This window comes from Cryptomeria japonica, chromosome 1 (assembly GCF_030272615.1).
Source record: "Cryptomeria japonica chromosome 1, Sugi_1.0, whole genome shotgun sequence".
Classification (NCBI taxonomy): domain Eukaryota; kingdom Viridiplantae; phylum Streptophyta; class Pinopsida; order Cupressales; family Cupressaceae; genus Cryptomeria; species Cryptomeria japonica.
The window spans coordinates 657,681,033-657,701,184 of record NC_081405.1 but is presented as its reverse complement, the minus strand read 5'-3'; the positions used below and the strand labels follow the sequence as shown (position 1 = coordinate 657,701,184).

Genomic DNA, 20,152 nt, shown 5'->3' with positions numbered 1-20,152 from the left:
TAATTGGATATCAATTTATTTCTTCTTGATGCTATCACTAGTGGTGGAGCTCTAAAGTGCATTCGCATAACCTTTATATTTTTCTTCATTTATCTTCTTTGCTTACTTTATGCCCTTAGAATTTGAATTTTCTATAGCAGCCTTCTAATTTTCTTCATAGGCAAGATCAGTCATAATAAATGGAAACCTTTGGTAATTGATAATATCATCTATTATTTCAGTACTCTTTGCAAATTTTAAGCTTATGTTTAATTGAGTCATTGTTTTCTCCAATTCCCTGCCTTAAGGAAACAATTTTAGATTCGAAGTCACATTTCTATAGTTGTAACTTTTGTTTCAAGTTTCTTTTCTTGAGCTTCTTGATTTTGCTTAAGGCACAATTTATTTCTTCTTCAAGATCCACTTCCCCATCCATTTTGACATTTTCTTACTCATTTGAAATCATCTTTTATTTTCCTTTGTCCTCGCTTTTCAAGACATCACTTATTGTTTATGTTTCCATGAAGAGAGTTTCTTTTGTATCACTATTAGAGATACTTCCATCACTCTCCTTAGATGAGCTACTATCTTATTTGTAGTATAGGTTTTTCTTGTGCTTATGAATGTTCATCTTCTTTTCATGTTTTCCTTGTTTATAGTCTATCTTTTTGTATTGATGAGATTTACTTTCTTTATTTATTTTACGTTCATCTTCATCATTGCTATTATCATCTTCTACATGTATGGACAATAACAACAAAATATCCTACTTTTCCACAATTCAAACATTTGAAGGGTAGATTACCTTTGTATTTGTTGGATCCTTTCTTGAGATTTTTCACAAAACAATATTCCTTTGCATCTAATTCATTTTTGAAGCTATCACTTGACTCAAGCTCTATATTCTTCATTTTATTTGAAGCTTTGAAGGCTTCTTCTCCTTTCTAGTCCTCATTTCATTTGGTGTGAGGATCCCATACAATTCATTCATTATTAGTGTGTCTACATCCTTTATTTCTTCAATGGTAGAAACTTTTGTGTCAAATATCAAGGGGAGAGACCTAACACCTTTTGCATAATTGTCAAATCTTCAACTTTTCACCAAGCCCTTTAATGTTGTTGATGATTTCATCCACATAAAAGAAATAGGTTGCAATATTTTTCTCATGTTTCATCTACAAATTCTCAAGTTGTCATCTATGGGTTTACAACTTAGCTTTCTTAACATTAGAATTTCCTTCATATGTGTTCTTGAACTTGTCACAGATTTATTTTTTTGATTTGTAGTGCATCACCTTGACGAACTTTTATTTCGAAAGATCACACAAGATAGAATTCATAAATTTTTCATTGTTTTCAATAGACTTATTTCCCACCAAATATATTGGTTGAGTTGATAGAAATATATAACCACCTACTACTGATTATCGAATATTGAAACCAAGAGGCATTAGATATTTCATATTTTTATGCTCTAGAATGCATAGTTTGTTGCATCAAAAAATGGAGCTCTATTTGAGGAGAAACATTCATGACAAGTCTTGAGTGCTCTTCGGATCTTTTACTTACACAAGATTTACATCGAAACTCTTTCGAGAGAAAACCAAAAAGAATAATTACTTGGATATACTATCCAAATCCAACCTAAAAAAATAGAATATTCTTACAAATCTTTATAGGCACCAACCCACTAGAGACACCAATCTTCACTACTAAGCACTAACTTAGCAAGATACACCATTCTCTTCTAGTAGGAGGTACTAACCTCCACATCAACAAAGTATTCACCTTCTTGAATGATGACCATTTAGATATTCTTATAAATGATGTTATGCTTTTACATATACACTTGCCTTAAAAAATCTACTAATTTATTAGGATGATATTATATTTTTTGCTCCATGAAATCTATTGATCAAATATTCATTTTTCTCTCCTTTAGAAATATTTTTGTATTGGAAAGATATTGCATTTATTGCTTGCTTACTTTACCTCCACTTCATCTTCTTCTTTATCCTAACATATCTCTTCATCCAAAGGGGCAACTTCTCCAAGAGGGATCAACCAACTTTGAAAATAATAATTTTAATTTAATTTAATTTCACCAAGGGGATCAAACAAATTTTGCACTTAAATTAAATTAAAAATAAATGCCTCATGGGTCAACACATTACAAATAACAATTCTAGCACTTAGTGGTTGCATTTGGTGCCAATACTAAATGATGATTGGTCAAAACTAGATTTTCATCACAATGATTGCAATGGAATACTACTAATCACTTGGGAAGGCACAATTAGGGGCCTTTGGCCTTTACACATTTAAGTATATGAATTATATCTTTTACAACAACAATTTGCACTACTCTCTTTTGACATCAATGGCAACACTATTTTTAACAATAACTGCAAAATTAACAATGATTATTTTATATTTGTTAGATGATGTTATTCATTGGCACTTTTGCCTCATCGTTTCCCTCAAGTGTTAATTTTCATGATTTCCTTGGATTGCATCTTAATCATATTGGAAAATTTGATCAATATTCCCATGATCAAAATAATCATCTTCCTCATTATTGAATTGATATTCAAATGTATCTAATTATTCAAACTCTTCATTACAATACTTTAGGTTTTTATCCTCATAAGAAATCTCTTAATCTTTATTATCAATTAAGGCAACTAGATAGTTTTCAAGATCACAAGGAAGGTAAAAAATTGCACACCATAGATAATTGCCCTAGAAATTTACAATGTCTTTTCTAAGAGGGTCAAGGGTTACCTTGACTTGCTACTGAAAAATCCTTTGAATGTGTGCATTCTATCTATCACATTGTTGTGGTCTTTTAGACTAATCATAATTATATGACATGTTATACAAACTGTATCCCTCATTGGAATTATTTGCAACATTGGCAGGATCATATACCTTTAGAATAATCATAATCATACAAAAATAGGGTCAATCATATCACCATATTGTAATATGAAAAGCCCTCATGAACTCCTCCCATGTGTCAATACTATTATTTGGGAGGATCATATACCTTTCCTTTGCACTCCCCTTTAGGGATTTCATAATTAAGTTCATCATCACATCTTAATATTTATTTTCATACTCGCAAGTAATAATTAAAAACGTAAGATACTCCTCACTCGTGATTGTATTATTACCTCAGAACCTTGATATTTTTCTCTAATTTCATTTTTGATGGGATTTGGATAACAAGGGATCCAGAATAAATCCAATTGCTTATATCTTTTAGTTCCAATAAATTGTCTAATTGGAGAAGGTCTTTGAGTTATTCTTCTAAGGTTAAATTTTATATTTTGCCTCACATTCATATAATTATTGCCCTATTGTCCTTCCTACTAGTTAGGAATGTTATGATGTTGAAATTTGTGGCATTATGTGCAAGTTTAGCCTACTTCAAAGCTAAATGAACTTCAATTTCTCTCAATCTTTCTTGTAGATGATCTATCAAATTTATTGTTTCATCTATTTCCCTTTCCCTTATCTCATTCTTAGACTGCATGTCTATATCAAAATTAAGGAAAACATGCTCTTTCTTTATTTAATCTCTTTGTGATGCACTAGGAGAAGGAATGCATAGCATTTTTAGTTCTACAACTATGGCCGTGCACATGTGCATTGAAAATATCAATTCTATATCTTCTAACTATAAGTGTCTCATTTCTTCTTATTTCATATTCAAGCATATGCATCCTTCTAGTTGTTCTTATAATGTATTATCAATAAAAAGTTAAAAGTATAGTAGTAATGATCTCTTAAATTAATAAAAACATCTATTATATTAGATGTACCAACTAATTATGTATCTTGAGAGTCTTGCGTATGAGGTCATTACTAATACCCCTATCTTTCTAAGTGGTATTTTCTCTTCTTGGACAATTTGAAGCTTCCTCGTGTCCTTGTTGGAATTCAAGCTACCGTTTTTTCTTCATTTTCAAATTCGTTTAGGTCTATTTGTTTATTTTGGATTGAACCATAAAAAAATGTCACTATTCTTCTAGAAGGGGCTTTAAATTTTATTGTAGTAGTGACAAGAAATGACTCCAAGATTGCAAAGTCTACAATTTGGTTATAGGATTGTAATTTTACCTTCTCATCCTTAACAATGGTGCCAAATGTTAGGTCCTAAAACTACAAGTCCTAAATCACATAGCTCTTTTCTACCTTCAAGGCTAGTGGTTTATTTCAAGAAAGTAAAGTAGGGGTTCATCAATAGATTCATGATGGTTTAAGGATAACCAATGAGAGTGGGTAATATATCCTATACTTTAAGATTATACTAAACTCAATAGGATTTTATTTGAGGAATTCTTAATAGGTTTATGAATTACTTAAAATGTATAATAAATATAACAATTAGTAATAATGCGTAGATACACATTTCACCTTATATTTGTCAAGGTCAAGATTAGTTAGTTGTAAAAAGGCCTCTTATATAGCAAATAAAATACTTTGCACAATGTCTCTATATATAGTAACACTATTTTTTTTAATTTATGGTGAAGTGCAAGGAATTTTCTAGCCTGGCTCTTGATCCAAGTGAGGCCATAAATAGGGGACCTCATTCTCGACATTAACATGTGTCCTTCTCCTCCTCCTCCTACACAACTTCTTCCTCTTCCTACACATCCTCCTTTTGCAAGTCCTTCCTCCTTCCTTCATGCCATCCTCTTTACATATGAGTCCTCCTTCGCATCCTGCTTCTTCCTCATACACATCCTCATCCTCCTTCTATTCTTTTTCCTCCTCTCTCCATCCTTCATGGGGTTCGAACCTTCATTACAATATTAACATTGCAATGACTTCACCATCACACCTTGAGGTCAAACCCATAGATAGTAACATTATTATAATCCATTGAGATAATTTATTTCAAAATTTCATAGACATCACAAACATGCTTATAATGCTTCACAAAAATTAATGGTTTAGGTTTGCTTGAGATCGATCCCTAGTTTATAATATTGATCCATAAGCATCAACATTAATCCTACTCTACTTCTTATAACTACTAGTAATGGATTTCATTGATTTTAACTATATGTGGTAGGTTAAGGTCTTCAAGACTGGTGCTTTATTGGTTCATAGAGTTACATTCAATCATTAATAAATGTAAACAATAAATTATAGTAGTGAAACAACATACAACAACCACATAAAGTTAATAATTACTCTTCAAACTTGTCCATATTCACCTATATTAAGGAAAAGACCATTATAATGATAAACTATAATATATTAAGGTGTTGTAACACCTATTAAATTCTATTTACAATCACATCAATAAATGTGATGAAAGAAACCTCATGAGAAAGAAGACCTATCACACTTCTCTACCCAATAGATCTCTCAAAATACTTACAATTAACATATATCTACTACAATAGTTTCCTCTCTACAAGTTCTGTGATACTCTACCCTATTGGTGAATTAATTAGCATTAATAAAATCCTAGAACACTTTGCATTTTCATTCTATAAAAACTAGAACTAAGATCCAACTATTACAATGAATAAAGAGCTTGTATTTACCTAGTCATCAACTTATGTATTTGAATTTAAGAGATAAAAATGGTTGTATGAATTGAAAATATTTCCCATGCTTTTTCCACCACAATATTAATTCCTGTGTACCAAAATCATCCCTTCATGATCTACAAAGATACCTAAAAAGTGATATAAACACTATCATTACATTCACCATCATTATGAGGTTTAACAATAAGTGGATCCAAGTGTACATAGCAAAAGAGTGCTCATAAAATCCACTAAAATAGTGGCCTAGAGATGGCATGGAGGATCAAGTTTTTAACTTGCAACTACAACAATAAATTAGGGCATGGTCACCTATGTTGTTTCCTTATTTGAATATATACCTTCTTGCATAAACAAATTTTTTTTGGCACATTTAAATTTGGTATGCTAGTTGCAAGGCCATATCAACTCATTAATGACAACTTATGTTATTTTTACTTTACAACTGAAAACTACTTACAAGTTTCCACACCCAAATGATAAACAATTCTTTTTGGGGTTGAAAGGGTATTTTTGAGTAGATGATTTATCAAATCTAGGCATAAATGACCTTCTGAACATGTAGGGGGTAGGTGAATTTAAATTGTAAAAAAAATGAGATTTTCAAACTTTGGAGGTTAAGGATATATCAAAAGATGTACTAAGGTAAAGGGAATGGTGAAATACAACTCCTAAAAATAGACAAAATAATTGATGGAGTTCAAGGCTTGGGGATGACAATAAACAAATACCTGTGAAAGGGAACTTTCACAGTCTAGTGGGGAAAAAGAAAAAGGCATGGAAAAATCAGGAAGTTCAAAATTTTAATGCAAATGAAAGACTTAAGTGCTTAGTGCAAACTTTTAGGGAGTGGATCTTGAAGATGCTAATTAAATTGTATCAAGTGAAGCATACAATTCCAAAGCTCCTATTATTAAAAATTTCTAAGGTATTGGGTTAAGGTTTTGCAATTTAGATGGATGATATGCCAACATGGGAGGGTTCAAAGGTTTGACACCTTTACTTAAAAAGAAATACAAGGATAAGGGATGGGATGTTGTGATTGGGTGGAAACTTATGTTGGGAGGAAAAACTCCAATAACTTGATAAGGACAAGGAGGGAGGTGGAGATGGATGGGATAACATACCAAGATGGACACCCTAAAAAGTCCAAAACTCTAAAAAATTTTAGAAACTTAAGGAAATGACTAGAGAATCCCCAATACTTAAACTTTTTGGGGCTTTTTTAACTTTAAAACATAGTGAACACATAGGGGATACCATGGGGAAACCACTTAGGAAAAATGACACATAAAGAATCACACTCACACACACACACACACACACACACACACACACACTTTCTCAGATTGGTTATATTCAATGGGTGAAAAGAGGCCTAAGTATACAAGGAAATTAGGACTTAATAAAAATTTGGCACTATGGGATTGAGTCCCAATAGGGACTAAGTTGAAGGAATTCAAGAGTGAATTTGACGAAAGGATAACCCTAAATCCTTGGAACTACACTAAAATAGATTATAAATTCATGCACCTTATGCTAATGGGTTGTAAGGATATTTTGGGTATTTAAAATAGAAGTAATACTAGAGGCATGATGAAGTCTCAAATGGATAAATAATATATCTAATGTGTTAGGTATGATGTTTCTTTTTTATGTGGTCCAATGCAAGCTTTTGCCGACTTTGATGAAAAAGATGCCTTTTAAGCTTGAATATTTTTTCACTTATATTATGTCTATATTTTATTTAATTATTAATAAGATTTCTTGATTTATGTTTTGATCTAAGTGGAATGTCTAATTTAACTACTTGTAACAATACTGTCAAGACCATTCCTATGGCCAATGATAATGTTAACTTATTTTCTATAGTCTATAGTAATCTATAAATGTGTCTCATGGATTGTAGTACCTCCATGATCATTATTGTAAATTCAAATGATATCACACATGTGATTGTAGTTATGTAGATAATTATAAGAAGATTAAGCATAATGTTGTTTGAGTATGCTCCTTCAAACCTCACGTGACATACACCATTAAGAACATCATGCTCTCGACTACCTATAGTTCAAGTCATTCAAGTTAACTATAAATATGATGTCAACAATTGTTGATAATGTTATTTTTATTATTTTTAATAGAATTGATCCCTCCATAAACTTCAAGAGCCAATGCCTCAATGGGGTGCAAGATAATTCCTTGCAAGCCAAATTTGACCACATAGAGTCACATGCAAAAGGATCAATGATTTAATCTTCTATTGTAGATCTCTACCTTTTATATTATTTTATGATTATGCTTGGAATCAATAGTATATTAAAGACATGGCTAGAGGAATATAAACAATTATATCCCTTTAAGAGTATTCCATGTATGAAACATTTAAATAAATGAAGCTTTTGTACAATTATATTAGTGTTTCACATAATAAGTGTTCTTTGCAATTCTAATTGTTGTTTAATAATTTATTTCACAAATGACACTTTTTTTTTGGTCAGTAATTTTAGAGTTCCATACTAATACTAAAATAATTGCATACATAGTTAACAAGTACATAATAAATAGGGATGAACCCCAAGTTCGAATGCTAGAAATTTGTAAGACTAACATTATGCCACTAGAGGCTGTACACAGACAACCATTACTTCACTACTACTTGGGCTAGCCTAGAACTAACAAAAAAGGAAGAGAAACCCAAACAAAACTCCTACTTGATTTTTATTTTCTTGTCAGGATCAAACTCCCAGTCATCTTCATCTCCAAGAGATGATTTCTTGCCATAGTCATGCTTCATCTTCACCTCATGAGCCTTGCATATTTCAACCTCTGCATAACAAATGTATACTAATAGGTCCTCCCACACCTCACGAGCTTCTTCGATCCTTACCATGGTTAGTACCATCACGCCAAAGCATAAACAAACGATACTCCACATTCACCCGATTTGGCATTACACCTTCTCCAAAGGGGCATCTTAGATGCTGCCTTGGAATAACTCTCCTTGGCAAGGAGACCAAGCTACACGAGGAGTGAGTAGGGACACATGCCTTGGCCACCCATTTTACCTCCAAATTAGTTCCAAAGGAGTGACCCCAAGCTATCAACATCAACACAATGTCCATATTTGTTTTGTAACAAAAATCAAACACCAATAATTTGTGGCTCAATAGTCACTTGATAATATCCAAGAACTCCTCCTCACCAAAGAGGAAAATTCCACCCAAACTCTTATAAAAAATGCACCCTAGAAAGTCAGTTGTTGTTTGGTGGAATGCAAGGTGAAATTGGCCTCCATTGCAGAATTCAAGCCTGAGAAACTGGTTTTTGCAACCTCACTACCCCACCACACCACCACTCCAAAAAACCAAGGAAAGCTTCACCCAAAAAGAAAAATGCCTATCGAAAATCCAGAATTTTCGATAACAAATATCATGTCATTTTTTCTACATGACAAAAAATGTGCCACCCCACAAGCATCCAATCACAATTTAATTGACATAATAATCATACTGGGTGGCAGCTCAAAATAAATGATGGAAAAGTAAGATCAGCTCGGAGAAGGAAAAACAAGGAAATGAAATTTAAAGAACTATACTTCTCAATGGCAAGAGATGCCATCACCAAGTACCCACTCAAGATGACCATGACACACTAACCCCAAAGTTGTCCGACCATCAAATCCCTTGAGGATCCAACTCACATCCCAAGTTGGATAGAGTATCCGCCTCCCCATTGCCTTCCCTTCGAATATGTGAAACTCTGAAATCTTGAAAAGAAAGGTTTTGATCATATAATAAAAATAAATTTATTTATTTGTCAACACTGAGAAGATCCACTGGAAATTGCATCTATAACTATCTTGGAATCCCCTTCTAGATGTAGTTTTGGGATTTTAAGATTGCATGCCAGATTAACTGCCATCAATGCAGCTCGAACTTCAGCCTCATTATTTGTGCCATTTGGTAACCTTGAGCCCCTTTAACAAGAATCATTGGACTGCATCATCCCGAGCAATACATCCTGCTCCCGAAATGCATGGTTACCCTGCGAAGCACCATCAAAATTGAATTTTCCCTAGCCTAGATTCGGTTTTTCCCAAACAGACACAAAAATATCCCCCTCAATAGGTTTACCCTAGAAAGTCCATTAATGGGCCACAAATGACACATTTAGTTTTTAACTATTTATATTTTTATCCTCTAAATATCTCTCGAAAGAGATAAAAGTATTCATTTTAAAATGACCTACAATAATTAGAAATAAAAAATGTTATGTTAATTGATTGCAACATTTTGCAATAGCGTTATGAGTGATGTGATACATAAAAAGATTATATATGCTTCATGGAAACAAGTTATGCAACTTGAGAAAGACTTTCAATGAAGGAAGAGGCTTTAGGAATAAACACATTCATTTCTCTTCAATCCTCCCCTCTTCAAAGTGCATCAATTTAATGATGCCACTTGTCATTCTCTCCAATTCTCTCATGAATCCTCTACCGATGACCTTGAAATTCAATCTCAATTGTCTATCCTCCATCCAATAAATATATTTAAGAGAGTTTCCGCCTCTTGTTTTATTATTTACATTCATACCAAAGTCACATTTTTTAGTTCTCCAATCAACCTATATTTATTTATCCTCAAATCCTTCTAGAGCATATAAAGAGGGTTGATATAACTATCTCTTAACACTTGGGTACAAGCCTCTTCTTGCTCAGTTTGAGGCTCTTTCAAGAGAAAGGTAAAGATCTTTTAATTATATTTGATCTTTATTCCTTTGTTATTTCTCATTTATCACCTAAAATTATTTATGATCTCAATAAAGGAGTGTGATAACCTTCCTTCATAAGTTGCATCAATAGATGTAAGTAATCAATGGAGAGAGATAAATAGTACATGAAATGGAATTTTAATCTAAATATAGACCACATGTATCATGTATATTAGTAAATTTTGGGAATACATCATGTGACTAGTAAAAATATAAACTTGAATGATAAGCATTTTAAGCACATGGGCTAGGGATAATTGTTAAAAATATGATTTTATTCCAAATGAAAAAAAAAATTAAAAAGTGAAGTGGACCTAATGAATAAATTCACTCTTGTAAGTACACATGACACTAGAAAAATAATTTCTCCCTATAGTGGCTCCATGAGCATAAGAAGAAAATGGTATAATGAAGGCATGGTGTCCCTAGTGGTAATATAGGGGAAAGGACCCAGTAGTTGTGCACCCTAACTTCGCGCTTCTCAAAATCCTACTTGGAAATTTCAAATCACTTCGATTTTTTTACAGCAGCTTACTTGGCAAGTCCCCTGCTTATAACTAAGGTTTCGGGGCCACGTCATCAAATATGATGCCACATCAGCATGCTTTTTGCCAAGGTGTCCAAAACAGCCCCCCAAAAAAGTGAGACCAATAGGTGTGCAAAAGAGACCCCAATAGTTGTGCAGCTGACATGGCATCACCTGATTGGGCACTTTTTACAATATTAGTACATTTCTTAACAACTATTGGTACATTTCCTAACAACTGTTGGTACATTTCCTAACAAAAATTGATATTTTTTGTTTCAAACAATAGGTTTTATTTGTTCAATTTTTGGAACAAAAGGTATCAACAACCCTCACAACAATTGGTACATGCTCAACTACTGGGTCCTTTCCCCTAGCTCCAAATACTTTTCATATCAAGCCTTTTCATGAGATTGATAATGCAAGAAAGATAATACGGTCACTAGTACAACTATTAATATATGAGATGACATGAAAGAACATAATAGGATAGGGAAGGATTGATGCATCCCATTGTAATAAGTTGGTTCTTAGGAAATGTCCATAAATGCAAGTGCAACTATGTAGGCTATGGTTGTGAGACTACATATGAAATCTGGTGTCCCCACGTGGGCATGCACATGATTAGAAATGATGTATAGCCACCCAAATAAGGTGGTAACAATATCCCTTGGTGGCCACATAAAAATAATGTAATGGTCACAAGTAGATAGTTGATATATAAGGCAATTAAAGCACATAAATAGGATGCGATCATGAAATCTTATGTGATGTTGATTCATTATCAATTTTTATTCTAAGTTGATAATGGGTCTTATAATAAATACTTTAGACATAAGGTATGGAGATAAACGATATGCCAATTGACACATGTATGATCTAAAGGTGTTCCAAAATAATCAAATAAGTGCCATGAATCAATGCGATAATTAATAGGTTTGTATGCCATGATTTTTTTTGACATAAGATAAGGGCCTTAATAAACACACTATGGTGAAAAGAGGCTAACAATATGAGTATGTCATTTGTCATATTCAATAGTATTGTTCATAATAAATGTGACTATAAGGGTGAGAAAATAAAGTTTGTAGAATTCATAATCATTAATTATAGATTGATGTCATGTTATATATAAGGGGTGAATAGTAGAGAGCCACATTTATTTTCATTAGCACCCTTGCATTTTATACCTTGTAGATCTTAGAGCACATATTGTGATTTGATATGATGGTTCAGTGATGAAGCCATAATCCTATATGAAATGATAGAGTACAAGCTAACATAAAATGAGGTGAATAACTAGATGTCGTACGTCAACTTTTTGACCCAATTTTTTTAGCTTTTATAAATTTAATGATTTTTTTGAAAAATATTTAGGTTTTTTTATCAAACTAGAGTAGGCTTATTTTTTTTCATCCTTTATGATCAATGGAGTGTCCCACTAGGAAAGAGATCAACAAACAAGATCAACTAGATGCATGCGATCTACTTACATGATTTACGCTCACTAGTCAAATTTTAAATTTTAGTGTGAATTTCATTCGCTTTTGTGATTGGTGATGGGTTTGTTCTTTTTTTCTTTATGTTTATATGTGTAAACTAAGCTCAAGTTCTACAAGACCCCTCTAAACTAGTCAATTAGGAGAATGCAATTACTTCCACCCATAGATGTTGATTAGATCCTTTTGAGGTGGCTAGGGTTTGACACATGGTCATATCACAACCATTATGCAAAAGCACCTAAATGCTCACCACCTTGGCAAAAAATATGGATTTTGATACTAACACATCTCATTGGGTCATTTTTGAGATCACTATTACTTTAAAGTATGTCTGGAGGATCATGTGCCTCCCAATTATAGGGATCAAGGCTCACCATACCACTTAGTGGGACGTAGACCAATATGAGTGGTGGATGAATCAATTTGTCTATGGATAGGATATAGTCCTAACTCGAAAAAATGTTCTTAGTGATGCATATCACGTGCATAAGCAATTTTATTATTCCCTGTGAGTATTATCATCTTGCTAAATGGAAAGGGATCTACCATTTCTTATGTCCCAATTTAGGTTTATAACTAGATTGAGGAGCATCAATATTTGTTTGCATGGGGCAGGTGCATGTGCTTGTCCATATAAATAAGGATCTTTATAAATTTCTCGATGGGATTGGTGCCAATATTGGGATAACATCTCTTTCATATACCTAGGAACACATACATCTTTATATTTGACACACTTCAAATCTTCCCTCAACAACAATGGTAGGGTGAATGGTGGCAAAGAATGGATAGGTTCACTCAATATTTAATTGAAAGATATCTTTTCCTAAATGGGATACTTAGGTCAATTAATTAAATGCTTTCAATAAACATAAATTGACCCAAGTAATTAAAGTTGGGTTAATATCAAAATAATAAATGCACTAATTTAGAAAATTAAATGGATATGATAAAAACACTTATCTTGTGGAACAATGATGAAGATAAAGACTTGATGTAACACTTAATTCAATCACATGGATACTAAAAAGATGTGCATTGGGGTTAGTAAATGACATAGAATTAAATAGTCACTAAATTATTTGTGGTTCAAATATGTGCTATACAAGATCAATCTTACTCACTGTGGTATTAACTTGGTGCAAGAAAGTGATCCTACTAATGGTGCATTGCAAAAAACGATACTGGATGATGAAGTCAATGGAATGCAACTGTTGCACTATCCTAGATTAATTCAACCCACTTGTTTAAATCAACTTTATAGTCACAAAGAAGATTGTAAATAACACTCTTTAGTCATGCATATGTCATATAATGATTTGATATAAAGTTAACCCCTTTTAGTGCTTCAAGCAATGTGTTTCTAAAATGATTCATCTTGAGATGTTTAGGATTTTATATATGATAACTAGATTTCTTAGATGTGAATTAATGCGTATTAAACATCTTTAAGTACTAAAACATAACTAACCATGAAAATAACTACTAAATTAGATAATAATAAATAATTTAATTGATAGACATCCAACAAATATAACTTCAATTTTTTAAATTTTAAAAATTGATTTGTATGGTGAAAAAATGATTCCACAACAAGAGAATGCAACTATTAAGATGTAATGAATGTATGTTGCAACTTACTCATAATTGAAAATGTATAAAAATACATGCAAATAAAAATTTGATAAAAGATAAAATTCACCAAAACCAAATAGGAATTGGCATGTGTATAAAAATTTCACACTTGCTATATGTATAGGTAGTGGACATAGCTAACTTCGCGCATATAGAACTTTCAAACCATACATCGGATTTCAATTTTTTTTTTGGTTGTCTCTGTATACGACTGAACTGCTTATAACTAAGGATCTACCCATACCTTAACTCCTTTGCACCAAAAATAGATAACTCAAAATTTGCAACCCATTTGTGTAAAATTATCCACTATTGATACGTGTGATATTCATTAATGAACTTTCCATTATCAATTTGTTAGGCTCCTTTGTAATCTAATACTGAAAAATTGGGTTGACAAAAAATATCCGCCATTGAAACTATGCCCACTACTGGTAATTTTCCTTTCCCCCCAATGTCCGTAAGGTAATTTTCCATATTGAAAGTTTGTTCCGGCAGTAAGCACGTATCCAAATGCCTACATATAAAGGATTCACAATTTAAAATGTAAGCCAAGCCAAAAATCATGGATCTCTTATCCCCTCACAGTCACCCTCGTCTACAGCATCGACAACTGGTAATACACACATTCAAACAAACTGTTTACTCCCTTGCTCCTCTCATTTTATTTGATTTCAAATCAATTTTTTTTCTTTCAAAATCCGATGTTCTGTTAGCTTGGGTTTTTTGTATCTGATTTTGAGTCAGTTTGGGTTTCTTGATTTTCTGCAGAGGCCTTGCGGAATTGGATTAAACAATCTTGCAAGACCATACTCCCATGGAAGACGGCTTTCAGGGCTTCCAGTGAGAGTTAGAGGAGGTCTTAGGATCAGATCCTTCCTGAACCCCATCGATGAACCCCTGGTCAAAGAAGCGCTAAAGGTTAGTTAGCTTGCCATATCATTGCACAGTAATCCCAATTGCTTTTTAATCGTATCTGGCATACTGTACGGACGAATGAATCGGGTATACCCAGCTATATTGATGATTGGATAATTTAATACCATCTGTATAGATGAATTGAAAGGGTAATGACCAGATAATCCCAAATTTATATATAGTAGTATACCTATAGTATATATGAATGGAGTATAGTAACTCATTTCTGTATATTTCATTTGCTCTTTCTTCTCTCTCTAATTATATATAATGACTCTAATTGGATTATGCTAATGAACAGACTTATACACTTTTCCCAATTGACTTTATACTATATAGATAAAAGAATTGAGTTACTTCCAACTGCTTGTGTACTGTATGAGGTAGTAGTAGTTTAGTTATATGTTTACGGAGACAGACTAAAGATGGTCCTTACCAATAATTCTAACTGCTTTTTTGTTATATAAAAATATGTGAATTGGAGTTTACTAGGTATACATACTTTAATATTTTACAATATGGATATGTTCAGGTTGGTTGTATCGTATGGATACATGTTCAGATAGCTTGTATTTTATTCATTCATACAAAATTACAAATACAACATACGTATAAGATAAGATGAATTTTAATACCCTCTTAGACAGCAGTTTTTTCTACGCCCATCAAAGTATGCTTACCTATATAGAAGATTGTTTGTATGACTGTTTAGCTATTACAATGTATTCTCGAAGCATTCAGTTATTTTAGTTTAAATGTTAGTTTTGGATTGTCCAATCCAATCAAATCGGATCATCAAACATATTTCAGTGATTCAATCATTTGTCTAAATCTTTCTGGCTACCTTTTTAATCATAGATGGGTCAAGCATACTTATTGGGAAATGACAGGGATGTTTGTGACAATTAAACACAGCCAAAATTGAGGGGGAATTAATTTTGATTAAATATCAAAACTTGTATATATATGTGCATGCAGGTGCATTATCATACATGAATAAGTTTGGTTTGTGCAATGTTTTGTGATAAGCAGGAGCCCGTTGCATTTTTAGGAGGGGTGTTTGCTGGTCTGTTAAGACTTGATTTGCAGGAGGATCCTTTGAAGGAATGGATTGCTAGGACAGCTGAAGCTGCTGGTATAAACGAAGATCAAGGGCAAGACCAGGAAACCCAGTCTCAAGTGAATGATGAAGCACCTCAGCAGATTGAAATAGAATGAGTTTCATTACTGTTATCTTTACATCGATTAAGCCACAAATTGATATTGTTCATGAACTCATCCAGTAGAGGTTTAGATCTATTGTATCTGTATTGTGTAAAATAATTTTTATGTTCTTTGTTTTCAATTAATTTATTTTGAATTGAATAGATGAAGTAGTTGCTGAATTGAGTTTCTTAGTTACCCCGTTGTTGTTTCTTATTCAACCTGGCACTGTAAAACCTTCGATTATAATCCCAAGGATTTATACCAAGTCAAGTGGTTTGAGTCCAACTTGAAATACAGGAAAAACACAAAATTCTAAAGAAAAGTTCTTCAGCTAAAAACAATATGATAAAATTTGAGATTAACTTGAAGTAGAAACATGGGAGGCTGTATGGACAGGTTACATATGGATTTTATGCTCTAAAGACAACTTGTGGAGAAAATCTTCATACAATTCAAGATCATGATGCCAACCATTTTCATGTATTGCAGAAATTCTGAACATGATCAGGTTCCAACTTTTGCGATTGCAGCCTGGTAGACTTAATTTAATTACTGAACATCATAAAAATGGTTTCTTTCTATTGACATAATAATAAATAAGGAAGAAGTTCTTGTAAGTTTGAAATTTTTAGTTGGAGTGCTTCTGCTTAAAGAGCGCGTATGGGTAGGTAGATTTGCAATTTGCCTCTTAAGTTCGGTAATTTTAATGATTTTAATTGGACCCCTTTTGATTCATCAACTTACAATATATCCAATAAATGTTGGTAAATTATGCAAATTAGGTTTTGCACTATTATTGAGTCTAACTTTGCAGCAACTTCATTAAGCATAAATTTGAGATCGATTTGTTTCATAATATAAAACCTCAAAACAGTGGGTACATGTTGAATATGAGCCCCTGCCAACAGGATTGGTATAAAAGCCAACATTTAATGCTGCTTTTCGTTTTGAAAAGGGAAGAATCTTCCTTTGCACCAAGAGACAATAAGTAGAATAGGTGCCATTTGGTTAAGCTTTAAAATTATTTTCAATAGGGAAAGGAATGGAGATTTACTGACCCTGGTCAATGGATGTGGTTGCAAGTGAAAGGAGTTCGCAGGCTAGCAACTTTTTGGCTTTACAGTTTCTGTAAGATAGCAGCAAGGGTAAGGGTAAACTTCCATGGTGGTGTTTATGCAACTGCAATGTGCAATCTACTGTATGGTTTTCAGGGTTTCACAATGTAAGCTATGGTTGGTTATATATTCTTTCATATTGTTAGGTTGCCGGTTTGGGTACAAGATTGGGTATGAGTTCAGGGTTTGTGTATACTGAATGGTGATTTTTTCCTTGAGTTTGGTATCGCTGAGTGTATATTTATAACATTAAAGTTATATTAAAATGCCCATAATTTACCAAAAATATATACAAAATCCATATTGAATTTGACTTAACTTTTTATGGATTATTAAATCATAAGTAATGATTTATAATTTTATATAAACACATCATTAGCTCCCTTATCACTTTTCAAAACAATACATATATTCAACTATTTAAAATTATACTAGTATAGATATCTTAAATACATCTATCTATAAAATGTTGAGAGATATCTGTCTCTGGAGCTATGTTATTTATTTGAGTTATTTTATTTTACTTCAGAATTATTTTATTTACTACATGCACACATAAATTGTTGTTTACTTTGTTTTTATTTGAAGAGCTATTTTACTTTTGAAAAATTCACCATTCATTATTTCAGTAATTCTCTTGTTTTGTTTTTACTTTGAAAAGTAGTAAATATCATGTATTTATATGATACTTTTTAAAGCTTTAGTCTTTTCTTTAAATATATGTTGGCTGTGTTTTGGTTTTTAGGTACACAGTCATGACATGAGACTCCATGCTCTGCTGCCATTGTAGAACTCTTGTAGAATGCTTCTTGGCATAATTAATCAAGTAATTTTATTTGATTTTTCTTTTGCTGTGGTGATAAAAGTTTGTTCCTTTGGTTACTACTATTTTGTTAAAGAAATAATAATAAGTTGCATTGACAGTGAATGTGGACAATCAATATTGTGAAATTAGTAGCCATATTTGTTAATGTTTATATAGCCAGAGATTAATCTGCAGCATAGTCATAACCTACTGTTGAATCCAGTAGAGTGTAGTAGGAAAGATGAGATGGCTAATTTACACAACTTGACTGTGGTCTGCTGGGGCAGAGAGACAGCCTTAGAATTGCAAATTTAACAATCTTTCTTCCAAGTTTAACTGTGCCAAGCCTCTAATGTCTTTCAAATGTGTGTTTTGTGGGCTGAAGTGAGGGCCGTTTATTGTGGCTCTGCCACATTGAAGGATGCCAGTTCAGAGGCATTTCAAGACTGTGTTACAAATGCGGAGAGCATGCACTATATAATAGGCTCTGTTCCTTGGTCACATCCCTATCCCATGATTGTATGCAAGTTTAATGCAGTGATTGGCAAAGAAACACAAAGACAGCCATGGAAAATTTGGGGGAAGGATTGGTGGGTAGTGAGCTTCAGTGGGGGGTGGCAAACCTGTGCTGTTTGATGTTGTGATTTCTTTTTTCTTGTTTCCTGTGAGGTCATGGTTCTCCTGGAAAAGGCAGGCACAGCCCAGGAATGACCAGGGCATGGCCCTGCTGCACTGAATTATATAAAACTACCACCATAGCATTCAGCCAAGGCTGCCAAATTTTTTTAATGCAGCTGAAATGACAGTGAAAATAACCCTGAATACACTAGAAATATGGTACCGTGTTCTGCAATTTCAGGTTCCACTGCTGTACCAGATGGAAGGGGGAGTGGGAGAGGGTATGTTTGGGATAACCCACTGCTGCTCCTGTCTGGTACAGCAATGGGATACAAACTTGCAGAACCTGGTGACATAGGCCTATTGCATTCAGGGTTATATTTTCTGTCATTTCAGCTGCATTGAAGAATTTTGGTGGTTTTGGCTGACTGTTATGGTTGTAGTTTTATACAATCCAGTAGTACTAATGGGAATAGGCCTGTTTGAGGCCATTTTGGAAACCATGAATTTTTTTTTTCTCTGTGGTTTACACAGTAATAATGCGAAATTCTGGTTGAAGGTTTGGGTGAAGTTTTGAAGCCCTGAATTTCTGTTATCCTGCTATTGTATGTAATTGAAATTAAATAGTTTCTGTAATCAATTTTTAGAAAAAAAACTTTTGGCCAGTTCAAAGCTTTTATGTATTGACTCTAACTAAATGCACAAATAAAAGACACAAAACACTCATCAACAATTATACTTATTTATATTTTTTCATTATTTTTTACTAGCAACATACATTCAGAGGGAAGTATACCAATCTAATACAACTGAACAACATTCCCTCGAAACTGTTGATCCACAATCATAGGCAATTGCTCCTAAATTGGAGGCAGTTGACTGGTCGGTCCACCCGCTATCAGTGGTGTTAACTGATAGGCATTGAAGTCTCAACCATTGCTTAACTGGAAGGCACAAATACTCAGCTGCTGCTCAACTGGAGGACATAAGACTCAGCTGCCATATTCATAAGATGCAACATACATTTCCAACTGAAAACTGATAGTAGCTACCAGCTTATCTAATTGCTAATCCTAAGTTGACAGTCCATCCCCTAAATAGCTGAAGCTTGGAAAAGGGGACATGACATTTTATCTATTGAGTTTGGCACTCTGAAAGTAGAACTTATTGTGCTTAGTGCTCTGTAATTGAGTCCTTAATGACTTTCCTCTTCTCATTTTGTTCATTGTTCACTTTGGACTTTTTGAAAAACTGGTCAAATCCATTCCCCAATTCAATTAGAGTTATGTGTATTTTTCTCATTATTATGTATATCTATTGTATATCCTTTATTATTTTCATAAATGGATTGAGATCTACATCTCCTCTAGGGTACAACTACATTTTTTTGTAGGCCTTGTGCCCAAACTGTGCTTTTGTTGGCTCTTATTTTTGTCGGGAGATCATCTTTATTTTGTCATTTTCCTTTCTGTGCTCCCCTGCTTGACAATTAACTGGCTTAT

At 33.1% G+C, this 20,152-nt stretch overlaps 1 protein-coding gene across 1 annotated transcript; it reads left to right on the top strand.

Moving 5' to 3' along the window:
• The first annotated feature begins 14,397 nt into the window (after window positions 1–14,397).
• LOC131050503 (UPF0426 protein At1g28150, chloroplastic) lies at window positions 14,398–16,291 on the top strand. Its single transcript, XM_057984694.2, has 3 exons — window positions 14,398–14,604; window positions 14,760–14,909; window positions 15,939–16,291. Exons 1-3 carry the CDS (start codon window positions 14,554–14,556, stop codon window positions 16,122–16,124), a joined length of 387 nt encoding a protein of 128 aa, XP_057840677.1. The 5' UTR covers window positions 14,398–14,553; the 3' UTR covers window positions 16,125–16,291.
• The last annotated feature ends 3,861 nt before the right edge of the window (window positions 16,292–20,152 follow it).